Below are 24,412 nucleotides of genomic sequence, written 5' to 3'. Positions count from 1 at the left end.
ACACAATTTTTTTCTACTACTCTGTACGCAAAGCCTTCAACTACTCTGTACACACGGTGTGTACCTCTAGTGGTTCTCTATGGTTACACTCGTTCTCATGTCCATTCCTCCGCTTACTCGAATGACCAATGCTCACGCAGCACCGATCTGGAAGCTCGTTTACAGATAGGTACTTTCCACAGCAGGTGTTCGAACGCGCTCTGAGCTAAACTGTGGTGACCGTGTACCAGTGAGTAAGCAAAAAAAAAGGAAGTTTCTCAGTATACCCATGATAAGAAATGAAAAGCAAGAACTCAAAGACAGTGATCCAAACTATACTACGCTGCTTCATTCCCTCGCTCTCATTTGCACTTTTTTTTTTATTGAAGCGAAATGTTAGGAGAGGTTGGCGCCTTTATGGTGGCACCGGCTACTCCTTGTCACTTGGCAAACGAAACAAATTTACGTAAAAAGGGTGAATAGTGACACAAAATATAACACTCAGTAGAACACTGTGTGAATAAAAACTATACGGTCCAACAGTACATGAGTCGCAAAGTTCTGTGCATTAGTTCAGTCCACGTACACATATATAAAGACAGATGTTTTGAACAGCCAAAACACACAGCACATGTAATACACTGCAAGTACAAAACAGAATCATTGTCAGGAGTGACAGGCGTCAACGAAGAAAGAGGACGAGGAAGAAGGAGCGGAGCGGGAGCGCGGAGCCGCCATCCCGGAGAAGGGGCGCGCGCAGGGAAGGACGCGGCGACCGGGCGCAGCGCCCCAAGAGAAGACGGCCGGAGACCGCCCGTCCGGGTCCCGCCCCAGATCCCAGGCGACACACCGACGTCCCGCCCGAGCACCAGGCTCGGCGAGCAGATGCCCGACGTCCCCGGAACCACCGACGGCCCGGACCCACCCGCCAGGACACGTCAGCGCCGCCGCCGCCGGACGCAGACGCACGGAGGCCGGCCACAGCCAGCCACCATCCCGTCCGGAGGACCAAGCCGGGCCGGCGCGCACCGCGAGCGCCAGCCGGCACGAGCCCCGCTCCGCCGGAGCGCGACAGCGCCCCAGGGACCGCGCCGTAGCCACGTCGGCCGGGGCACCGGCGACGCCGGACACCGACAACGACCGACGACGACCAGACCGCACCGACAGACCACAGACCGGCGGACGCCGACACCCGCGCCGAACAGCACCGGCACTGCAAGCGCCCCCACCACAGCGAACAGACAATCGCCGCACAGACGCCCGCAAACGCAGCAGTGCGCGCGGCAAGCCCACCAAGGGAGGACGCACGCCGCGAGCGACAAGTCGAACGCCACCGCGCCCTCCCGCCCCCAAGAGTCCACCCCGAATGAATGCCGCGCGCGCCGCACCCCGCGCTCCCCCCGCCCGCCCAAGCAAGCGCACCAGGCGCCAACATACGCGTGACAACATTGGCAGGCTCGCCAATGTTGTCACGCGCATGCCAACGCCCGGCACGCCCGCCTGAGCGAGCGGAAGGAACACAGGAACGCAAGGCGCAGCACACACAACACTCACCCAAAATGGACTCCCAAGGACAGGAAAACACGGCAACACTCGACCCATCGCCCACGGCATGCGCCTCCCCCCCCCCCCCCAGCAAGCCCACCGCGCACACCACTGCGCCCACAAACGTCCGTGCGGCGACCGCCCATCCACTGCAGCAGGAGCGCCCACAGCACCGGCACTGCTCGACGCGAGCATCGGCGTCCCCCGGTCCGCGGTCCGCCGACGCGACCCGGCCGCCGCCAGCCGCTGCCAGCGCCCGGCGCCACCGATGCCCCAGCCGACGCGACGACGGCACGGTCCCCGAGGCGCAGCCGCGCTCCGGCAGAGCGGGGCCCGCGCCGGCCGGCGCCCACGGCGCGCGCCGGCCCAGCCCGGTCCCCCGGACGGGACGGCGACCGGCTGCAGCCAGCCCCCGCGCGCCCACGTCCAGCGGCAGCAACGCTGACGCGTCCCAGCAGGCAGGCCCGGGCCAGCGGCGGTTCCAGGGACGTCGGACATCCGCTCGCCGAGCCCGGCACTCGGGCGGGACGCCGATGTGCCGCCCAAGATCCGGGGCAGGACCCAGACAGGCGATCTCCGGCCGTCCCCCCCCGGAACGCCGCGCCCGGCCACCACGTCCCTCCCCGCGCGCGCCCCCTCTCCAAGACGGCGGCCCCACGCCCCCGCCCCACTCCCCCCCCGCCCTCCCCCCCCCGCCAACGCTTGTCACTCCTGACAATCATACATATCGCGTAAAAGTTGCGATCATCACATAAACCAATTACGGACCATGAACAACATTTATGTAACTCATTTAGCGTATTCGAATATCGGGTACCTAATATTTTCCCAAAATGTTGGTGTCCTCCAAAAACTTTTTCAGAGCAAGAAGTGCTCTTTTTTGAAGGCCCGCAGTTGGCCATGGGCCAAGTATCTTTTTAAGAGTGAATGGTCTTCTGTCTAATATACACAAATTAGCTTGCAGTACCATTCTTTGTCTAGCGTATTTCGTGCATTCGAGGAGAAGATGATGCACATCTTCGTCTGGGTGGCCACAAGAACACTGCGGACTAGAGGCACGTTTTATTCTGCACAAGAAGTGTTTCGTAAATGCAGTACCAAGACGCAGTCGGTGTACCAATGTTTCAAATTTTCTGTTGTCTCTTAGAGTTTCCGGTATTGATAAGTTTATACAAGGGTCTATAGAGTATAATTCCGAGTTTTTAGTTTGTTGATCAAACCAGGTAGTTTTACTGAGGCGACAAGAAATCTGTCTCGGGATCAGACGGACTTCACTACGCAATAGGGGAAGATTGGTCGTCTCTGCGTTATTGTGCGCTCGATTCGCAGCTGCGTCCGCTGCAGTATTACCGGGAATATTGCAGTGCCCAGGTATCCATTGAAATGCAATTACGTGGTTCATTGCGTTTGCTTTAGTAAGTTCTTTGAGCGTCTCATACAATAGCGAAGTGTTCAAAGAATTTTTCTTATTGCTCTGTAGTAATGTGAGAGCGGCTGGCGAATCGCTAAAGATAACCCATTTTTGCGAATGTTTTTCTGATGTTATGAAACGCAAAGCACACAGGATTGCAAATAGTTCTGCCATGGTGGAAGATGTCTCCCGGGATAATTTGAATGTTTGCTCTAGCGCTAAATGTGGAATGACGAATGCTGAAGTCGAAGAATTTTTATGACACGAACCATCTGTATAAACGTGGATGTACTGGGGATATAATGAGTAAATTTGGAAGAGTGCTAGTTGCTGTGCGGCTACTATGAACATGTCTCTCTTTGATATAATCCCGTCAACCGATAATTCTATTTTAGGGCATGTTAACATCCAGGGAGGGTAACTAACATCCACTTTGCATAATTCAAATCTTGGTAACAATGCTCTATGTTCTCGAACAACATCGTGAATTTTGCTTTTGTTTCTTTCGGTGAGCGCGAGGTTTAATGGATGCTTCTCATGTTGGGTTAAGATGCGATAAATATGTCGGCATGTTTCAACCGTTCGTATGACTGGAAATGGAGGGTGACGAGCTTCAGCAATTACTAAAGAACTCGAGGTAGCCTGCGGAACCCCAAGACACACTCGTAGCCCCCTTGCTAGTAAACGTTGAAGACGTTCCTCGGAAGTTTGCGATAATCCATGGAGAATAGGGGCCGAGTAAGCAATTTTTTGTTTTATGAGTGCATTATGAACTTGTAGTAGCGAAGAGACTGATCCTCCCCACGTTGTGCCAGCGAGTCGCCGAAGTACGTTTATTACTGCGTTGGTCTGCTTTTCAATTGCGCGGATGTGTGATGCCCATGTTAGCTGGCGGTCAAGAATAACTCCAAGAAATTTATGCTCTTTCACAAACATCAAACTTTGCCCGTTAAGCGTAAGTTGGAAATTATTCAGCTGTCGTCTAGTGAAAGGAAGTACGGCTGTCTTTGCGTATGAAAGACTCATGCCTCTTTCTTTTAAAAAGGTGTCGATACTATCAATACCCTCTTGCAGCGTTCTTTGAATGTCTTGTATATGAGATCCAGAGGCCCATATGCAGATGTCATCTGCGTACAGAGAATACTGTAGACCAGACGGTAGTTTTTGTGGCAAGGCTGCCATGACACAGTTGAATAAAAACGGACTGAGAACGCTGCCCTGCGGAACGCCCTGCGTGATGCTGTGATAATTACTTTCTCCTTCAATTGTTTCCATAAATATTTTTCTATCTTTCAAGAAATTTGATACCCAGCGCAGCGTTCGACCGTGTAGGCCAAGCTCTAACATACCAGCAAGGATGTGTATGTGACTTACAGTGTCGAATGCTCTTTGAATGTCTAAGAATACTGCTATTGTCACATTTCCGCAACTTCGTTCATGTTCGACGCATGTGGCAATGTCTAATACTGCATCCATTGTACCTCGATTTTGTCGAAATCCGGTCATGTGGTCGGAAAACACATTTGTGTGTTCACTCCACCATTGCAATCGACTGTCGATCATCTTCTCCATTAGTTTGGAAAAGCAGCTTGTGAGACTGACGGGTCGGTAGGAGTCAAGGCAAAGTGGGGTCTTTCCTGGTTTTAGCACTGGAATTACCCGAGCTAATTTCCATGAATCCGGGAGGGTCTCTTTTAACCAAATATCATTAAATATCTCCAAAAGAGTCATATTTCCTACTGGACCTAGGTTCTTTAGCATCACATACGTAACACCATCTGGGCCTGCGGTTTTCTTTGTACGGCATGACGAAAGAGCACTTTTCAATTCATTTAAACTAAACTCACAGTCAAGTTGAGGATGTTGTGACATAAAGCATGCACTAACCTTCTGGTCTGCTAGTGTTGTTGAACTTGCGAATTGTAGGCAAGTATATGAAATTCCCGGTCTGGATATAAGTTGACAGAATTCGTCAGCAACAAATGTTTCCGGAGTGCTTCGAGCTACGGCAAGGGCTCGGAAGGGATGGCTCTGGGTAACTGGACCACTAAAAGATCGCACAACGGACCATATTCTGGGAACTGGAGTAAACGGAGACAACGACGTGCAGTATTCTCGCCATCTTCTCGTTCCTAATTTTTGTAAGCGTCTGCGCGAATTTGACTGAATTTTCTGTGCCATCTTGTAGTCATCTAGTTTTCCACTGCGGCGGTAAGCCCGTTCTGCGCGTCTTCGAATTGCCCTTAGGCATTCATATTCCCCATCGACTGCAGCGTATTCATTCGGAACAATTACTTGCTTTGTGCAGACCTTGTACGACTCACACAATATATTTGCAAAACTTTGAAAGTTCGGGTTTTCACCCAATGAGTTACTTAACTGGTGCCGAAAACTTTGCCAATTAGTATATTTTGAGTAGCGCCGGGTCCCCTCACTCCGTATGAGGCGATGTTTTACCAGGATCGGAAAATGATCACTGCCGTGCGTTTCTATGTCTGTTGACCATTCAACGCCATCAAGAAGGTCTTGTGAGCAGAGTGTGACATCTATACAGCTTGAGTAACGAAACCCCCGCAAGAACATTGGAGAGCTGTCATTTAACACGATAAGATTACTTTTTTCTGCGGCAGACTCTATGATGCTTCCACGGGAATCGTTATATTCACTACCCCATATGACATTATGTGCGTTGAAGTCTCCACAAACCATCACATGCGAGTTCGCGATACCAAACACGTTCACCAAGCTGTCTACTGATATTTTGCTAGAACATTGCAGATAAAGACTAATCACTGTGACGCTTGTATTTCTAAAAGATATCTTGCATGCTACGAACTCCGGTATATTTATATCGCTCGACTGTATTAAATAGGACGGTAGGTCTTTTCTCACGCATAACATCGCTCTGCTACTTCCAGCAATGCGCGATGATTTATATATAACATAGTTCGAAAGACGAAAGTCATCTCGTACGCCTGCCTCCTGTATACATAAAACAGGAAAGTTATGTTGAGCTAGTAGTTTGCGGAAATCAGCTGACTTATTTCGAAGGCTATTAGCATTCCACTGAAATATGAAAACATTGTTATAGCGATTATTCATTGTAGGCCTGCAGTGGAGCTGTTGGTGGTTGTGGAAGCACCAACGATTCCATAGAAAGCAGTGCTTTTACCTCTGGAAGGTTGTTTGCGTGTGGAATGGCGCTGAGGATTGCACGCAGAGCTGCGAATAGCATGGGCAGGATCATCTGTGCCACGGGTAAAGACGCGTAATCACCAAACGACGCTGAAGCTCCATGTGTGCTCGAAGCAGGTCGCTGAAGAGCGGACTGAGATGGTCGCTGGGTTGACAGGTGTGGTTGAGACGAATGTTGAGGTAGTTGTTCAGATGTTTGGTGAGGTTGCCGTGTCACTGGCAGAGGGCGTTGTTTAGAAGGTCGGCGAAGGTCACTGGAAGCCTGGGCAAGATGAGTAGTGTTCTCTGGTGGAGGATCGTGTCGCTCGCTGTCAGAGCGTTGTCGACCTGAGTGCTTTAGAGCTGCAGAATAGTTCATGTTGACCACTTGTTCTTGTTCTCTGTTGGCGGTTGGAGGCGCGCATCTTACAGCATCAAGGTTGGGTGGTGGCGCATTACGAGGAGGTAGCCTTCCGTATTTCAACTCATGTCTGCGCAACCTTGAGGCAGCTCTGCTCTGAGGGCACCCGGAGAAGGAAGCTGTATGGTTTCCGCCACAGTTGGCAGACTTTGGCTGACACACAGACTTGCACTCTGAATGGTCGTGGTCTTCGGAGCATATCTTGCAGCGACGTGGACTGCGACAGTTCTTCGATAAATGTCCAAATCTCTGGCAGTTGTAGCATCTCAGAGCAGGGCCGTGATATTCTTCTACGGGATGACTCGTGAAACCTAAATGCACTCGTTGCGGCATTGGTTTGTCTTCTCTGAAATGGAGAATGACAGTTCTCAGAGGGCGTGATTCTACCGCTCCGTCTTCTTGGCGATTGTAGCGTGCCTGACGACGGGCAGATGTCACGCCAAAATCCTTCAGGAAGTCAACCAGTTGTTCTTCTGTATACTCAACTGGCACATGGCGTATCTTGCCAACATTCTTGGTATAAGATGCCGGAATGAATGGTTTGACTCCCAAACCAGCCACTTGGCTCATCGACAGCAGATGTCTTGCAGATGAGACTGAAGTAACGTTGACAGAAAAACTTCCATCTCTATTCACGCGGAATGACTGTACTTTTTCCTTTGCCGCGGTGACAATTTCCGACGCAGCGCGGTTTGGATTCACTTGCCAGAAGTTGCGTCCTTCCTATGAGGGTCGAGAAACAACTGGAATTCCCTCAGGCCGCTTCTTTTTATATGTTACCAAGGAGAACGGCGTTTCATCGCAGTCTATGTCTTCATCATCACTTAGCTCATAGGTAGATGTCTTGTCGTCGTCAACCCGTGGTTTCTTGGCTTCACTTTCGCCTGTCTCAGCCATATTCACTGAAGGTGCGCTTGAAGGTAGGGCAGCGTTGAAAAACTAGCGTCGCCGGCTTGATGACATTGGGCGCGTGTTGAGGCACTTCGGAGTACGGCGCCGATTCTGCGGCACTCATGCGCCTAGGAACGCGCTGTCGGACATATGGCTCGTGCCGGTGTTCTTTGCTGCCCACCGTCGTGGCAGGCGTAGATGCGCTGTGGAGCGCAGCCAAACCACGCGATATTGTGCCTGATTTTTAGCACACAGGAATCCCACGGGATGTGTGTTCTCCCTGGACAACAGTGAAGTCTCAACACAGCACTGATTCTTCGAAGAAAACAGAAAATAATATCTCACCGAAGAAGCAGCGGCCGCTCGGAGTTCGTGAAAAAAGTTGCTCGGGCAGAATAGGCAAACAACTGGCGAGGAGACGCGAATGCTACCGGCTAATTATTTTGTGCCAAAAATAACGGTTCACCGCACAGCACGCCTGCCGGCTCCACTCTCATCCCTTCCCCCACCCCTCTGCCCTCTCCGCCGTCTGTCAACCCCAGTTTGGTGCCCACGCATGCCAACACCTCCTCCTCCTCGCATGTCAGCAAGGAGGCATCCAGCGACGGCGTGGCTGACGGAATCAGATTAGAACTGCCACCTGTTTTGAATAGCCGATGAGCACCCCACGCCCGCGCTTGCGCGATATTGACTAATCGCGTTACGCTTAGCCCTCGAGCGCCCGCCACCAGCGCCGTAGTTCAAGCAAGAGCCCACCCTACGCTCTTTTGTACTTCGAACGACAGCCGCTACTTTGCCCTATCCCGAAAGCCGCTCCCTGCCTTTCCTGTACTTCTCTCTCTCTTCATTTCTTTTTTTCAAGAGTTTCCCTCTACTAGCGGCACAAAGCGAAGCTGTTGATGGGCCGCGCGAACGGCAGTGACGTCGACGGCAGGTTTTCTCTGAGCAAACAATGCGGCGCCGATGAAAGCACGACGCGCTCTATACAGCTTCGGAGACCTGACGAATAACGATACAAACTAGCATTTGTTTGTTTTATTTATTTATTCCGTACCTGCATCGCCAACAAAGCAATACAGCAGGGGGGATTTCATTCGAAATACGAAAGCTTATAGAGGGATATTTATTGACTCAAAGCGTGGTAAAAAGCATCGGCAGATGTAACAAGTACAACATCATGCGGAAAAATACTCCAGGCGCGCTGTCTGGACAAAAGAGAAAGAATACCGCAAAACGTCATATTTAAAAGGAAGTTCCTTGACTTACAAGAAGTGATCCTTTCTTTGGGATATATACGAAGGTGGTTCCATGTATTTCTCTCGATGAAGTCCAGTATGGGAATGATATATGCGCTAAAAGAATTTATAATGCAGGTGTTTTTTTTTTCTGCGATTCTTTAGGTCCGCCATTGGACATGAAAAGCACTCGAGGCTATTCGAAGCTAACTATATGTGCATGCTTTCAGTTACTGCGCTCCTGAAATAAACAAAGAAAGTTTAGATGTTTAGAGTGTATAATACTACTTTATTTTGACAATAACAGTGGTATCTATTTCGTCGGTTGACTATCAGAACGAAGGGCTGATATTATGAACCGAATTTGATATGTAACACAATATCGATGCTCGCGCACCACAGCAAATGATCCCATCAATATAGTATGGTCGACCTCCCTGTCTTTCCTTTCTTTGCTCTCTCTCTATCTCTCTCTTTCTCTCTCTCCTTCACGTATCACAAAATTATTATCATGGCCAACAATCTGTTTTCGCAAGTATATCAAGAGTACGTTATTTCAGGTTGGTCGTTTCTTCCGGACCGATAGATTTTATTAGTAAGAAAAATTGACATTCGCTTGAGTATCCTTGGGTGATAAATCCACCTTAATCCTCTTTAATGCACCTAATCCACTTTAATTCCCCATCATTCGCCTTACTTCACCTTAAGTCACCTTACTCCACCTTAAGTAACCTCACTCTAGCTGTTCGAACTTTAATTCACTTTACCTCAACGTAATTTACTATAATTCACCTTATTCCACTTTATTTCACTTTCAATCGCAATTAATTACGCATGATTACTACTAATTAACGCTGTTATACCGTTTACTATCTTCTGTGTTACTAATAGGGTCATACAAGACGCCGATGACATCACCTCCTTCTCATTGGCTGTGCCATCACGTGCCCTATAACGCATGCACTCGGGCACACCTTTAGCGAGATGGCTGCGACGTGACGTGTGCAATGGCGCGCGCACTAGGCCCACTTTGAGCCAACCAGAACCGTGCAACCGCCGTGGTGCCAAGGAAGCGTGCTCGACTCGCAACCGAAAATTCCGGGCTCGATTCCCAGCGAGACCTAAATTTAACAAGTCCTCTATTCAAAGGCATTCGTTTGCTTGCAGGAACCTCTCGGTAAAATGCGACATCAATCGCACCATTTTCTCGCGTGTTTTTACTCTTCGCGCCGTGGTCAATTTTCGGTACCGTCGCATGATCACGCCGGATTTTTAAGCCTTATGGGCCATACGCTTTCGCATTTACAATGAAACACCTTCTTGAACAAGTTGGTTCATAATAACAAGGAAAAGCAGCAGTGTGAAATATACAGGGACGATAAGATCACACAAGAGTGGTGATTATTTCAAACTGAGGTTTACCGAAAAAAACGTGATATTTAGAAGTACAGCGTGAGAGCAGCCTCGGGCATCACATTCCTGATAAGACAGCCGCATATCAAAGAGTCGCCAGGACGTCGTCAAAACAACCCCATCATAGCCATGCGCCATGACAGAATCATGCGGCCCAGTATAACACAGGGGATAGCAGACAATCGAGATCATAATACGGCGGCGGCAATTGCCTTTAAAAATATAGGTGAAGGTAGATTGAAGTACCAGCGCTGAGCTGCCATCTAGGAATCCCTCAAGAACAAGACTTCGAAAGAAACACTGCATGGGTAAACATGTGCATAACTGTTTACTGACGCAGCGCCTCATACCTTAAGCATTGTTATTGTTCTTAGATAGTTTTACATATTTGTTTAGCTAAGTATCGTCGGTTAATCTAACGTATGTAATGTATTCCCTCCGTGTTTCGGTTATCGACTCAGCTGTTGCTTATTAAGCCTTGTGGTTTTCATTAGAAGGTCAGCGCTTGTTCTTCAACCTGCCTTCACGTATTCTTTAGAGGGACGTGTCGTGCTGTGTTTCATATAGTTATCGCTATCACCTCTTGTGTACTGGGCCATACGGTCCTGTCACGGGAGCATAGCTATGGTTTGGTTGTTTTGGGAAGGTCCTGATGACTCTTCGAGATCTCGCAGTTTTATCATGATCGTGACACCCCATGCTGATCTCGTGCTGTACTCGAAAATATCATGTTCCTTCCATAAACTTCAATTGCCAGTAAGCGTCAGTGCGATGCACTTGTGTAGTCCATCGTTCTCTCGCGCTACTGTTTTCCTTCTCAGTAAGAATAAATCATACTTGGAAGGATATCTATCATCCACCTTGCATTTTGGCAATGAAATGAGCTGCCGAACTTTCATTCCGTGCCACCACAGTGACTATATCAGATTGAACTGATAAAGCTAAACACAATTCATTTGTAATTAATGGCGACAAACGCGATGTCATCCAAACTGGCATCTATTGATTGCGCTGAGCGTACACAAAATAGCACAACGGAAAGCAGGCACAAACAGGTCGCACGCATTCTTGGGAAACACAATAAATTCAGCTTCGACTTCTTTTGCCTTCGATCGTCCTTGCCGCTATCGACGTTTTGTCAAAAAATATCAACATGCTTTGCGCAACGACAAATTACGCGTGGCCTTTTCATTATCTCTGAGCCCGGAGTATTCCGTCTTACAGCCTCCCGGGAAATAAATTCTTTGTTTGGAACTCGGAAAGAACGCGTGAGACACTTCTCCTTCTTTAACGTCGGCTGCTTGTCACACAGGATTTCGGAGAATCTGGCACTTAATGGCAGGTCATTAAATTTATTAATTTTCCGTTTCAGAGCTGTCGCAGAAGACGCCTGTTAAGTGAACGAGTCTCTTACACAAATGACTGTCTTCACAAAGTGACGTCTTTCTTTTCTTTTTCGTCCTTTGACAGCGTTGTGTGGTTTTCTTGTCGAAATGTTAGCTTTTTTTGTAAATATAACTTTTACATGTTGAAGCGCAAGAACAGACGCACATATGCACCGCATACGATATCATCCGCACTTCTGTCGCACGTACGCGAGAACTCGGAAACACTCTTTAGAAGTAATATTGATTCTTAATCAGTGTCGAATGCTGTTGTAATTATTTCCTATCGCGGTAGCCACTTTTCACGAACTCTAAAGACGCAAGTGCATCGTTGTTTGGTCTGTATTTAAGTATGTTTCCTGTTTCGTTCAATCTAACAGCAGCTTCAATATAAGAAGCAGTCAAGAAATACCGGCTTCCACGTTTACCCTGATAGCGTTTTTTTTTTTAGTTTTATGTGTTTGTGTGCAACTCTTGAGTTTATTGGACACGTCTTTTAAGTACTAATCAAGACTAAGAGAAGGTTGGGCAATCGTTTATTACATGATAGACGCTTAAAATACGCTCTCCTTTCCTCTGCACCTTCGCTTACTCTTTGTCGTTTTCGCGTCATTCAGCTAACAATGGTGTACCGGTCTGCTATACTCGCCATTCATGTATTGGACTGAGCGTGTGAAAGAGGAGTACAGTGAAGAGTGGAAGAGCTTTTACCACGTAGTTACAGATAATTCCACAAAAGTTTATGTTTGACATTTACCTCCATGAAGGAGGCTCGCTGTATATTCTATAGCTAATTGTCTGAAGAATAACAAATATTCCGTATAGCCTCTAGCTATCGGGAGGATTGCCGCCCAAGTACAGTTGGGGCGCGAATTTGATTCGCAGAGCCCCTTATATGTCGGAAACGTTATTAGAACAAAAATGTCGGCCAAATATAGGCAGTTCTTGTAGCAAATCTAGATATGTGTTAGTGGCCCACGCGCCCGACAGATTGAAGTCGCCGCCACTCCTGTAGTGTGTATATATATATATATATATATATATATATATATATATATATATATATATATATATATATATATATATATATATATATATATATATATATATATATATATATATATATATATTCTTTCGAAGGGTGTGTTTGCGTGAGGGGGGGTGGGGGGGTATAAAGCGTCCGAGATGCTCCTGTAACACGGCTTAAACGTTAGCTTTGTTTTACGTAAGAAGTTCCTTCTAAAATTCAACCTCTGCGAATGCGCAATAGAAAAATGAAATTTTTACAGGCTGAGATCTAGCCAGCAAGATAAAAATGCTCCAAAGTATGGCCGCGTGACTATGCGGCTAATCTAGGTTTGTCGTGTTCTTATAAACATCGCAACACCGCTCTCTTACCTCAAAAAGCTAGGCGCTTGAGTTATAATGAGGCGAATACGAAACCATTTATTTCAGTAAAAGATGTCTAACTGTACAGCTGAATTACAAAGCGACACAGCTCTGAATCTTTTCTACAACTAGGATGGATACTTGAGCTAACTGTTATTTCATCATTAGGCTGCAATGACGAAAAACCAGGAAACGAGGAGCGATCATTCGGAAACCATAGCGCTTGAATGTGTCTTCTTCGTATTTAGTAGTTTCAGCACTATAGTTTCTCAATGTCCTGCACCTGTTCTGCAAGCGTTCGCATGACCGTGGCGGTAGTTGGTGCTTTGCAGCGCTGACCATCAAGGACTCGAGCAGTTCTTCAGGCGATGGAAACAGTATCGTAATTACAGAAACGCAAGCAATTAAAAGGGGCTTTGAGGTTCACGGCACGTTTGGGAAAGAAGTGAATCACGCCGTAGACCCCGTTTCTAGCAACATTATTCCGCTTGCGCATCAAACACGCTCCTCCAAAACTCCTCATCTCCAGCAACGTCTCTACACCGCACCCAGTTTGAACAAGCAGACACCGCAAGTGCGACTTAGCGCTTTTGCCCGACTCTGCACTTGACACGCCTTCTGCAAAGCGATGGAGACAGTGGGTGCCAGGTACGCGTGACACGCCGTATTGCGCCCATGAGGTGGCAGCGGGAACTGCCCTGCCCATTCCCCGTTTCCCCACGACCACCTCTCTGTGCCGTTCTCTCTACGCTATGCTTTCGATCCGGGCAAACCTTACGCGGCACGCAACAGTGACAACCGGCCACTCGCATTTTCGCGCTAGTCCTTCGTTTACCCTCGTGCGTGGAAGCGAATCCAACTACTTCTATAAAGCGGCCTTCGGGGCCCCGCTACTCACGGACATAAAGCTTCCGGCCGCTCACTTTAGCAGCCAATGTAAGAGCGCGGAAAGGAAAAAGAGAAGGGAGTGCAACAGGAGGATACAAAAAGAACGCTCAAAGTAAGAAGTTTCACCTCCACGGCCGCTTCGCTCTGCGCAGTCGTCGCGGCGCGCGAGTTGTCGGCGTCCGAGGTGTCTACATCGTCAGAGCGCTAACTCGCCGGCTCTCCAGGGAGGGGGCGTAAAAAGTGCGCGCGGACGTTAACTCGACGGAGAAGGACAGAAAGGGCAGCGGTGGGGAGCGGCAGGGAGGGCGTTGATGGCTGGACCGGGAAGCAGGGCGGAAGTGCACCCTTGTCCGACGCGGCCACGTTCGGAGGTAAGGTGAAAAGCGCGAGACAGGGAGGAGGGGGGGGACCACCGACGCGTAAAAGTGAGCCGCGATTTTTTGTGGGGAGCACCGGTATAGCGTCGAGAACGGCCACCGGCCCTTGTGGGTTGGACCCGCCTTTTCCGCGTATCGTCCGCGGGCACCGGCGGGCCGGACGTACACGGTGCCCACGTGAAACGCTCTCCGTCTCGCTCCCATCTTCCCGCCTGCTTTCCACGTACTCCAGGCCGACACCGACGCTTTTTCGATTAATTGAAGCCCAGTTCCCCAGTTGCGGTGGCTGGACTGAAGCTGGCGGAAGCCACTGCTTTTTTTTTTTTTTTTGCTTCCAAGTCCAGCCGTCTGCAGCGGCTGGCAGCGGTGTCCGTCAGTCCTTATAAAACCCTGAGAGTGGGAGAAGGGAACGAGGTGGAAGGTGTGCGGGCAGGCGGGTAAGCTAAGACACCTTTACGACCCTGCTTTATGAGGCTGCAGGTACCTGCCGTTACGAGCTAGAGGTGTGGAGGCTGCGGTAGTGTGGGGGCAGCTCGTACCGGAAAGGTGAAGCGAAAGCAGAAAAGCGCACTTCGGCAGTGGCCCAGCATTCCGGATTACTATACTCCTGGCCATGTCGGTGTTCACGGGTGAGGAAGAGGAAGGCAGCGCGAAGGCGTGGACTCCTCCGCTGTTCTGCAGGGAGGCCGCATGAAGAAAGGAACGTAAAGGCGGCGCGCGCAAATAGCGACCCACCCGATCACAAGTGCGCCATGATGTCCTTTCAAACAGACTTTGGAACAATTTGTTTTACGAATGCTCTTACGCTCACGATTTAAGATTTTCACGCGGTCTCCACATAACTCAGCAGACGAGTCACTGCACCCTTCCTTGGATCAAAAAAAAAAATAATGGAAAAGAAACCGTAGGAAACAAAAATATGAATCAAAAGAACACGCCTTTCGTGCCTGGGTGACCATTTTCTTGCATTAAGTATGGCACGAACGAATGGGGTTACAATCGGGTTTCTGACTTTATCAAGTCAAATGCATTTATGTTACTACATTTGGGCCCTTGATTTTGTTCTTACCTGAAAATGAAGGTAATGTTTTCGTTCACAGTGAAGGCCTGCCATTTTGATTTGTTTTCGTTCCGCCTTACAGTTGTCTCGTATACTTTGCAGTCTTCTTGGGTCATGAAGCGCGAATGAATCTACAGAGCCGTCAGCTAAACTAAAATGAACTCGTGCATCACGTGAGCACTATTTGATATTCATGTTTCACCATTACGTGTTTTCATTATCTTCTTTTCCTTTCTTTCATTTTGTTTCTTCGCCCCATCATGCGTGCTTTCAAAAGTTCAGTCTACAGTCCAGCGAAAATTATCGCGCGGTGAGCGAAAGCCAGAGAAAATGGGAAGCAAGTTCGACATAATTTCATATAGATTCAGCAGAGGTCACACCCTCACTACACAGCATCAGGAAGGTAAAGAGAAAGAAAAAAAAAGGAAAGGCAGAGAGGTCAACCAGACACGTCCAGTTTTCTATCTTACGCAGAAGAAATAGGATTAAGAGAAGATACGCACAAAACATAGTAGAAAAAATACTTACAGTGTCGCGTCGTCCGAGTCCACACATCAAAACTACAGTCGCTCAATGAGGTCTGTTGACTTCGGTGATTGCACTAACGAACGAGTCACTTTTCTAGGCCTGTGAGGCACGTGGCCATGGTGTAAGTATATTTTGCCACCATGAATGGTCTGCAATCTCGGTGATACAACGTCGGGCACAGTAAAAGGAGCTGGTCGGCATAGAGGGCACGATGAAGAGGAGGTGTTCGATAGACTCGTACGCGGCACCTTTGTACGTGTCACAAACTAATTCATTATTTTAAAGCGGCGCCCGAAATCAAATTCAACTCGCTGCACCCGGCGAGATCTCTAATCCAGACGCGCCAATCACAAAGCCATTTCCTTAGCTGCACGCTCTTCATTATTCCGGCCTCCTGTTCTCGTTCCACCGTTCGGTGTCCTAGTTACAGAAAGCCTTCACGCATCCACCCCCCCCCCCCCAACCCGCTTCTAACAGCGTCGTTATCCGCACCCTATTTGAGCCGTTGCAGATTAAGCCCAGGTGGCTGGCCAGAGAGCTCGACGAGCGAGCTACGCAGTCATCGCCTAAGCTCCATGCGTCGCAGTTCGCAGGGACGCGAGGCGCCCACGATGAACGTGTGGGCAGCAGCGTCGTCGACACATGTACTTCGAGAGGCTCGTTGAAACGTGTTGGCGCGAACGCAAATGGTGTCATCCAAAACTCATAATCTCCATCCGTCCGTCGAGGTGGCCGTGCATGAAACCATTCAGCCATTCATGCATCAAGTCCCCGCGTTAAAGGAGAAGAGTTTGACATTAGCCGCACGAAGGTCGATGTGTCGTTTTCATGCGCCGAGTGCGATACTTCAAAATTCAGATTTTATTCGCGATAATTTCATCGCGAGGTCTCTGCAGTAGCGTTATTTAAACCGATGAGCAAGCTTTCAGTTGCGCGTAGTTCAGTTAACCAATTGATAAATTATTAATCCCCCCAAAATATAATTTCTCATTTTTACTCCGTAAACATTTCAGTGATCTATTTCTTTTGTACGAATCTACTCGCCATCCGTCCAGAAACAAAGCTGAACTAGTTCTAATTACTCTTGATGTGGAACGGTCTGCGTTCTTTCCGCAGTTCTTGGCATGCGTGGAGTGTTTATGTAGACTGTTTATAACACTTTAGGTGAATGCTAAAGGCTCAGAATATTTCTAATCTTTATTTATATTGTCCTCTCGTCGAACATTTTTTCTTTATGTTTCCTAGTTTTTAGCTATCAGTTCGCGATAGCAGACTTTTTAGTATGCAAACTTCCCAAAGAGTCGCATTTAATAAACAGCAAAGACATGATGTTGTAAGGGGGTTCCTTTTGTATTGTCATTTTTGTTTTCAAGAAAGCTTACGAACAGTGACACACTCGCGTAATTCGCCAGGAAGTACAGACGACCCTTCCTGCTACCGCACAGTGGCCTGTACATTCAACTAGACGTCCGAGGAATGAAAATAGAAGCGTCAAAACGCGGTTCACTGCTCCGAACGGGGGTGTAAGTGGCTTGCCCTGTCCGGCAGCAGGGATTGCGTGCCGCTGGCCTTTGCGAAATAATGATATAGACGTACAGACGTGTGTGTGTGTGTGTGTGTGTGTGTGTGTGTGTGTGTGTGTGTGTGTGTGTGTGTGTGTGTGTGTGTGTGTGTGTGAGAGAGAGAGAGAGAGAGAGGGAAAGGGAGGTAGAGGGAGAGAGAGAGAGCCGATGAGACTGAGCACAGCTAACTAGCAAACAAATAAAAAAGGATGTCAACTTGGACTATATACATAAAATTAGCATAATACCTAAATAGATAAAGAAAAGCAGCGTACAGGGATGTGCAAAATTTAAAGTTCGAAAATTACGATAACGTGGCAGTATGCAATGAACGACAACGAAATGAACAGTGGCTTATAGCAAAGAAAGTGTCAAGATTCAGCAAAGCTAATAAAGCATCATTGGGACTCTAAAATGAAAGCCATAAAAAATTTGGAGGCTGCTTAAGCTTCGCCTTTAAGAGTGGAGCGAGATGGCATAGAAAGATCCCTGACTGCTTCTCACGCTTCCCGGCACCTGCACCTTATGTAACCGGAATGTTTACCAGGAAACATTGACAGCGAACGCTATACACGAAGGCGACCTTTCTGGTAGAAACGCGACTTCTTGCGTGGGATGCGGACGCGCGGAGGCGAGCGCCATCTGGATGGTATTGCAAGGAACTAGGCAAGCAGCTCTATGAATGGTAGAAACTCTGGCAGAGGGGTTTGTGCTTGAGTTTCCGCGTAACAGAATTACGTTTTCTCCTATATTCGAATGACACTCCGACGCTATCACGTCTTTAGGTCGTGTGTGAATCCTAATTTACGATTTTTCTGACGCATTTTACTTTGAGAAGTTTGGTCAGTCCAGTAACATCTTTGCGCTACACGGAAGGGCTGCGTGGTTGGTGCCCTTGGTTCGGAAACATTTGTCGCACACAGGACGGCTGCCGACGCTGGACGCGGGACGCCGACGCCATATTTTCTGCTGCACGTGGCTCTTAACGCCTTCGCTTTAATCCTGCTTGATTAACAGTCGAATAAACGGGGCACCAGGGCGGGCCCGCTTGGCTTCCTCGTTCATTCCTTCCTTCCTTCCTTCCTGGCTTCCTTCGGGCCCTTAAGGTGAAAATAAATTAAATGAAGTGAAAAAACGCATTGCACGCGTATCTCGAGTGTTAAAACGCAACCCTCCACGCGTGCGCCACGCAGGTGCGCGGCACCACGACATTGACAACGGTGATTTGACAAATACGCCTCGAGCGTTCATGTAATTGCTGTCGCAATAGAACGAAAAGACATACGAACAGCCAGAAAACAAACAAAAAGTTGTGGACCGCCTGCAAAATGCAGTAAAACCAACGTTTAAATACCAATGAAAATGGAACGTAGCAGGAATCTCCCAGGAATGTCGACTTCATGTCGGACAGCACTAAAGGAGGCAGTCCTCACGCACCGGTCAACTGCTTTTTGCATATGCATATTGCATAGTGTCGATGATTTTCCGTTGCGTTTCTTTTTGTCTGTTGCCAGGATCACTGCATTTATTGAACTACCGGGTCATTCTCACAGCTTTCAGTGTCCTGATGGGGGCCGTAGAGAATTCCTGTAAATGCAATGAATACGATTTAACTTGCTAACTAAAGTGTCTTGCCGAAGATGTTATGGCGGTGCATAGCCGCTCAAGTATCCCCACATGTCAAACAAAACAGTAGACCTATTTAGCCCTAGCACATCAAAACAGAAATTCCGAAGACCATGAAAAAACTACTAATATGCGAAGTTTAATTGCCATTTTAAATGCAACAAGTGCGTAGACGTTGTTTGTTTCCTGAATAATTTCCGTCTTCTGTGCAACATGTTTCATTTCATTTTTTGTTTTTGTTTTCATTCATGACACACGCTTTTTCAGGTTGTTTCATTACTGTGTCCTACAGCTGCCACAACACCGGCAGCTCGCATTAATCAGACACTTCTAAGCCTTCATCCAAGACCGCGGAAACGAAATTCGCAAGTCTGTCTTGAATAAATTAACAAGAAGGAACTGGTACCAAGGAAAAGCAACCGCGCCGCCAGCACAAGGAAAATGCCGGCCCCTTTAAGCCTATTGAAAACTTTACGCGTACCGCAGCCGTCACTTTTCCCACACTTTTCGTTAACTATTTTTCCAGAGTGTCGCACTATTATGCATTGAGACAGCAGCGACTACTCCAAGGGTTTATCGCGCTTCGCTTGAAATTTGCAAAGGTCGACGCACGGAGCATCAGCAGTAGCACCCAAGCGTTGCTAGGCGTCGTTAAATTTTCTTACTGAAACGTACAAACTTTGGTAAGGAATTAAACAAGTCCACACAGTGTCTCATAGAAGTGGTTAGCTGTGTCTACTCCATAACCACAACCCGGCGTTGCTCAATTTCGCCGCTAAGTCGCAAGGTCGATAGCGGGTATCACCCTTTGCATTTAGCCACAAAAGAGTAATCGCGCTTTAAATTAGCTTACGCGTCGCCATTAAGAGGCCGCCGTTGTTTTAAGCCGACGCCTCCGTGTCCGCATCGAGAAGCTCGGTAATTACCCGCTTTCTTACGAAGCACTGCGCACAATGCGGCTCCACTTGAAAACGATTTGTCGCTGCACTCGCCTCCGAGTTAGAAACCACAACTCTCTTGGCTATATATACCCATATATATTCTTTTTTTTTATTCGGCTAAAGCCTGTTCTAGACGCGCAGAGCAAGCAATTAAGGAGCTTTGCTCGCTAGGAGCCCATGCATTAAAAGACAAATCCCACGACACCGGTTGTCGAGCACTTTCCTCATTCGAGTTTTTTATTTCTTTTTTTTTCGTAAAAGCAGTTGAAGAGCTCCGGGAGCGAGCAAGCGTGTAACTCAGTGGGTGAGCGAGGCAGTGTTGTTAACAAGTGTTTCTTTTGTTCGTGCTGTTAAAGAGCATTTACTTATTCAGAGAGCAAAGAGCGAACAGGAGCGTCTTGCGAGCGTGTCAAGCACCTGGGGATAAAAGAAACACGAGGTTAGTGCGTACGTGCGTGCGTGCGCAGAGGCATGATGGCAATTATACTCGCGGACCACTTTCTGTGACTATGAAGGGAGAGCTATGGAGGCAAAGCGCGCACTAGTGAGAGCGCTTCCGAAAAGAGCCCTGCGTTTTAATCCACGTTAGTTTAGTCTGGGAAAGAGAAAACGGAAACGCCTTATTAGCAACAGTTAAGTAAGACAGAACACACCACCAAGTGCAAAGGTTTACTTATTTCGCGGCTTTTTCGCTTCCGCGCCTTGGGAAACGCGAAACCGCCGCACGCGGAAGCTCCGTCGATTCAGCGTCTGTTCCGAGCTACCGAAAGCACTGTCAAACGCTGCCGGACTACTTGGCGCGGTAACACACTTGCAGCAGCCACACCCCTGTAGCTTTCCCTTCCTAGCCACAGAAAGTTGTGCGTGAGTACAGCGGGAAGGTTGAGGCGCGTGTGCGCCGTCGCCGTCGCCGTGCTGCCACGGCATCGAGGCGCGTGCGCTGCCTTCGCGTTACGTTAAACGGTCTTGAGAGACACCCGGTTCGTTCGGCTGCAAAGCGGCGAAGCTAACTCAACGACGAGTGAAGGACGCTGCACTTAATCGGCTCTGTCGTAAGCCAGCGCAGTGTTCTAGCTTCAGCTGCTGGCATGAACGCCGTGCGCATGCGCGTTAGTGTTCCTGCTGAGCAGCTGCGTGCAAACCACACCGTGGTGCACGCACTGCAGTCTGAGTGGAACCTGCAGTAAACATGAATGCAAATCTATTTTATCCTTGCTTTGGCTGCTGACGAAAGCCCATGGTTCTCCTTCGGTCTCATCTCGTGCGCCACCGAGGTGCGACGCCTGGAACACCGTTGGCGGTGCACATCCTCACGCTATAGCATTAAAGCTTGCAACCGCGCTTAATCCTACTCCTTCCAACGAAACTGCTAATCTTCAAAAAAAACGAATTTAAGTAATAAATAAACGCACATTAGCTGCATGGATTGCGGGCGTTATCGGGTTATGCAACTCGTCCGAATGCGTGTCCATACTAACGTAACATGGTACGCCATTGTTCGGGCATTCAGCGTTCGGTTGGCGCACCGCATGCTCAACACAGATTATCAATGCAGAGTCTGTTGGAAGGCGGCGGTGTTACGAAACTGGGTGCGCAGAAAGCAATCCGAGAAATAACCATCTAGCTCAATCGGTAGACAATGGTTGAGGCTGTCGTAGGTATAAGATCGAATCTTTTTGCACATATCGAAAGTGACCAGGTACAGGGTGACGTAATGAATCTGTTCCATTTCTTTTCCTTTTCGTGCTTCGTCAGTCGTCCGATCAAGAAAACCGGCCAGTCGTGAGAGGTGGATAGTAAAACTGATGTAGAATTGAGCGAAAGAAGGTATTGCGTTATGCCATTTGCGGAAGCTGTCAGAAGGGAATGAAATGCGATGAAGATCGAATAAAAGCTATTGTTCATAAAAAAATTATAGGACTTAACGTGCCAAAACCACTTTCTGATTGTGAGGCACGCCGTAGTGGAGGAGTCCGGAAATTTCGACCACCTAGGGTTCTTTAACGTGCACCTAAATCTAAGCACACGGGTGCTTTCGCATTCAACTTCTACTACACCTTTGCGAGAATGACAATGCTGCTACCCTCACTGAAACATTCGGTGTGAATGTCCCTAGCAGCAAGCGATCTATGCGCCCGCGCTTGACTGTCACAAAATAGCTCGTGGTTATGTACGGCAATATTCATTCCTTTTTTTTTTCTTAGCGATGGCGGCAAATAGAAAAGAACGACGAACAACATTACAAACGCGTTTACTTTGTTGCAAGATGCACTTCGTTTCTCTGCACGGAGCATTTTTGTTTTTTCAACTTAGCCTGTCATTCCCTTCCACTGAATCTGCATGGTTACGTAGAAGATAAACACACACCGAGACCCGAGATCCGGGATAATAAATGTGGCAGCCTCAACGACCAACAAAAATGAGCCTGCAAAGTCGGTGAAATTCCGCTGACCGATACTTTCCACCCTGGCCAAAGCAACTGAAATGTCAAAGTTCTTTCCTCGTTTTTTTCGAACAAAACAAGACGCCGTGGCACCAGGATATCAAGAAGCCCAAGGAAAAAGAAAACGTTTCCCCTTTGAAGTCGGCTCGCAAGGCGGTGGTATAATTCAGCATGATGGATAACTTGGCAAGGAGTGGCTGGAGCGAAAAAGTGTCGAAGACTTTATTGAGCACCTCGTACTTCACAGAGTGCGGCGTAAGGGAAACGAAGGCGTCTCAAGTCCACACCAAGAACTGAGAGGGTGGCCGTTTTTCTGCATTGCGGATTTCATTTTCCCGTCGCTAGCTTTTGCGAATGAAACGCGTTCGCAGCGCCTTACAACTACGATGAGCCGCTTTACGAACTAAAAGTCGGAGCAAAGACCCACAAAATAATTTTTTGCATATATATATATATATATATATACAAAAGGAACCTGAATGAAAAATGTCCAGGACAAAGACTGTGAGCTTGTAACAAAACTAACGGCTCCGCACACACATAAACACACACACACGCACACACACACACACACACACACACACACACACACACACACACACACACACACACACACATACACACACACACATACACACAAAGAATGATGCAGTGGAACGGCGCTATGAGACTACTCACTCTGAAGTCCTTTGCAAACGCTTCCCTGTCATTTCCTACTGTGACGTGAATAATTATATCATACTGTCTTGCAGTACGAAGCTGTTCCTTCTGACGCATTTACGATAATACCAAAAATATGATAATTCCTCAAAACCTTTTATAAAGGCACTCTTGTTTTCAGCGCCTTTGAATTGTTATGCAATGGGAGCTTGTCTGAGACGTCAAGAGCAGATGCCTCATCTGTTCCCCAGCAAAATACACCCTTAGTGAAGTTAAACAATGCACGAACGTCAAGGGGTTCATTAAAGTTGGCCGTCGGCGGTATGAAAAAAGCCGCACAACTGTCACTATTGCGAGAGTGCACCAATCGAATTTAGGTTTGCCTACATTGAGCACGAAAGCCTCTGCTCCACTAAGTAACAACACAAGCTCTTCAGCATAGTGAAAGCATTCATCATGAAGAAAAATGTCCTGATAAAGATGTGTGAGCAAGATGTGTTATTTATAGAAAGGTTTGAAAGTCCCCCTCAAGTGGTTCAGTATAGCTGCCTAATCTACATTGGGAAAGGTAGATAGGGGGTTGTGAAGAAGTGAGGAATCATAGTTAAGAGAAGGACGTGGGTACGCAGAAGCGCACTAGAGAAGGGGGGGGGGGGGGGGATTTGACAAGGAAACGCAGAGAGGCGTCCGCGTCTGCGTCACGATTGTGACGGTTCGACAGCTGTCGAGACGTCACAATTTTCACAATATCAGTTTATATTGCATAGAGAGTGGTGAAAAGTCCCGGCGTAGTGCTTTCTTTTTTTCTATTTTGGAAGTCGAGACCCCACCGTGCAGAGTAAAACCACAAGATCCACTGCATCAAACGACATCAAACTAAGCAGCAGGATTGGGCAAAATTGCAGGGTGCCACTGCAATACCTATTGCTCCTACGCAGTCCCTCACACGCCGGCCCTGTTGCAGTGAAGTAAACGAAGCCGTTATTTAGGTTCCTACTTTGACGCACACTCCTGAACAATTGGAGTAAATACCTACGCAGTAATTTCAGGCCAGTATAAGAAACCTGAGCTACCTTCACTTGAAACAATATAGAACATGCCAAAATAAACAAAGAATAAATGAAAAATGAACGCTCGATCTTCATGTCTGTGGTGCTACTTCATGATATGAACACCGTATTGCATCCATAATCCCTACATTCAAACAAATAGATAAATGGTTCGGTGCTGCAGTATTGCTTCATTTGTCGGCTCCATGACATCCAGGACATCAGCTGCATAGAGTATTTTCCAAACATGAATCACAGATTAGAAAACCAAGTGTTTCATATTACACGCATTATCTAATAAATCTTAACTCGAATACACTAGACACCATTTAGAGACCTCCTCCATTTGTTTGCTTGTTCGATCAATTGTCTATCTCTCTTTATTTTTTTTTCTACTTTCTTATTTATGGTCTGTCTGAAGTTATGTATTCTTGA

The 24,412-nt window shown here is 47.8% G+C and overlaps 1 protein-coding gene across 1 annotated transcript in view; it reads left to right on the top strand.

Moving 5' to 3' along the window:
• Positions 1–1,483, top strand: part of LOC139059537 (putative uncharacterized protein ENSP00000383309) — a 115,770-nt gene extending 114,287 nt beyond the window's left edge. Inside the window, exon 2 of the mRNA XM_070537960.1 lies at positions 659–1,483. Within this exon, the coding sequence (XP_070394061.1) occupies positions 659–1,483 (825 nt within the window). The remainder of the gene's footprint in view (positions 1–658) is intronic.
• The last annotated feature ends 22,929 nt before the right edge of the window (positions 1,484–24,412 follow it).

Source organism: Dermacentor albipictus, chromosome 4 (genome assembly GCF_038994185.2).
Source record: "Dermacentor albipictus isolate Rhodes 1998 colony chromosome 4, USDA_Dalb.pri_finalv2, whole genome shotgun sequence".
Classification (NCBI taxonomy): domain Eukaryota; kingdom Metazoa; phylum Arthropoda; class Arachnida; order Ixodida; family Ixodidae; genus Dermacentor; species Dermacentor albipictus.
Note: the sequence above shows the minus strand (reverse complement) of the source record. Positions and strands in the feature narration are given on the sequence as shown.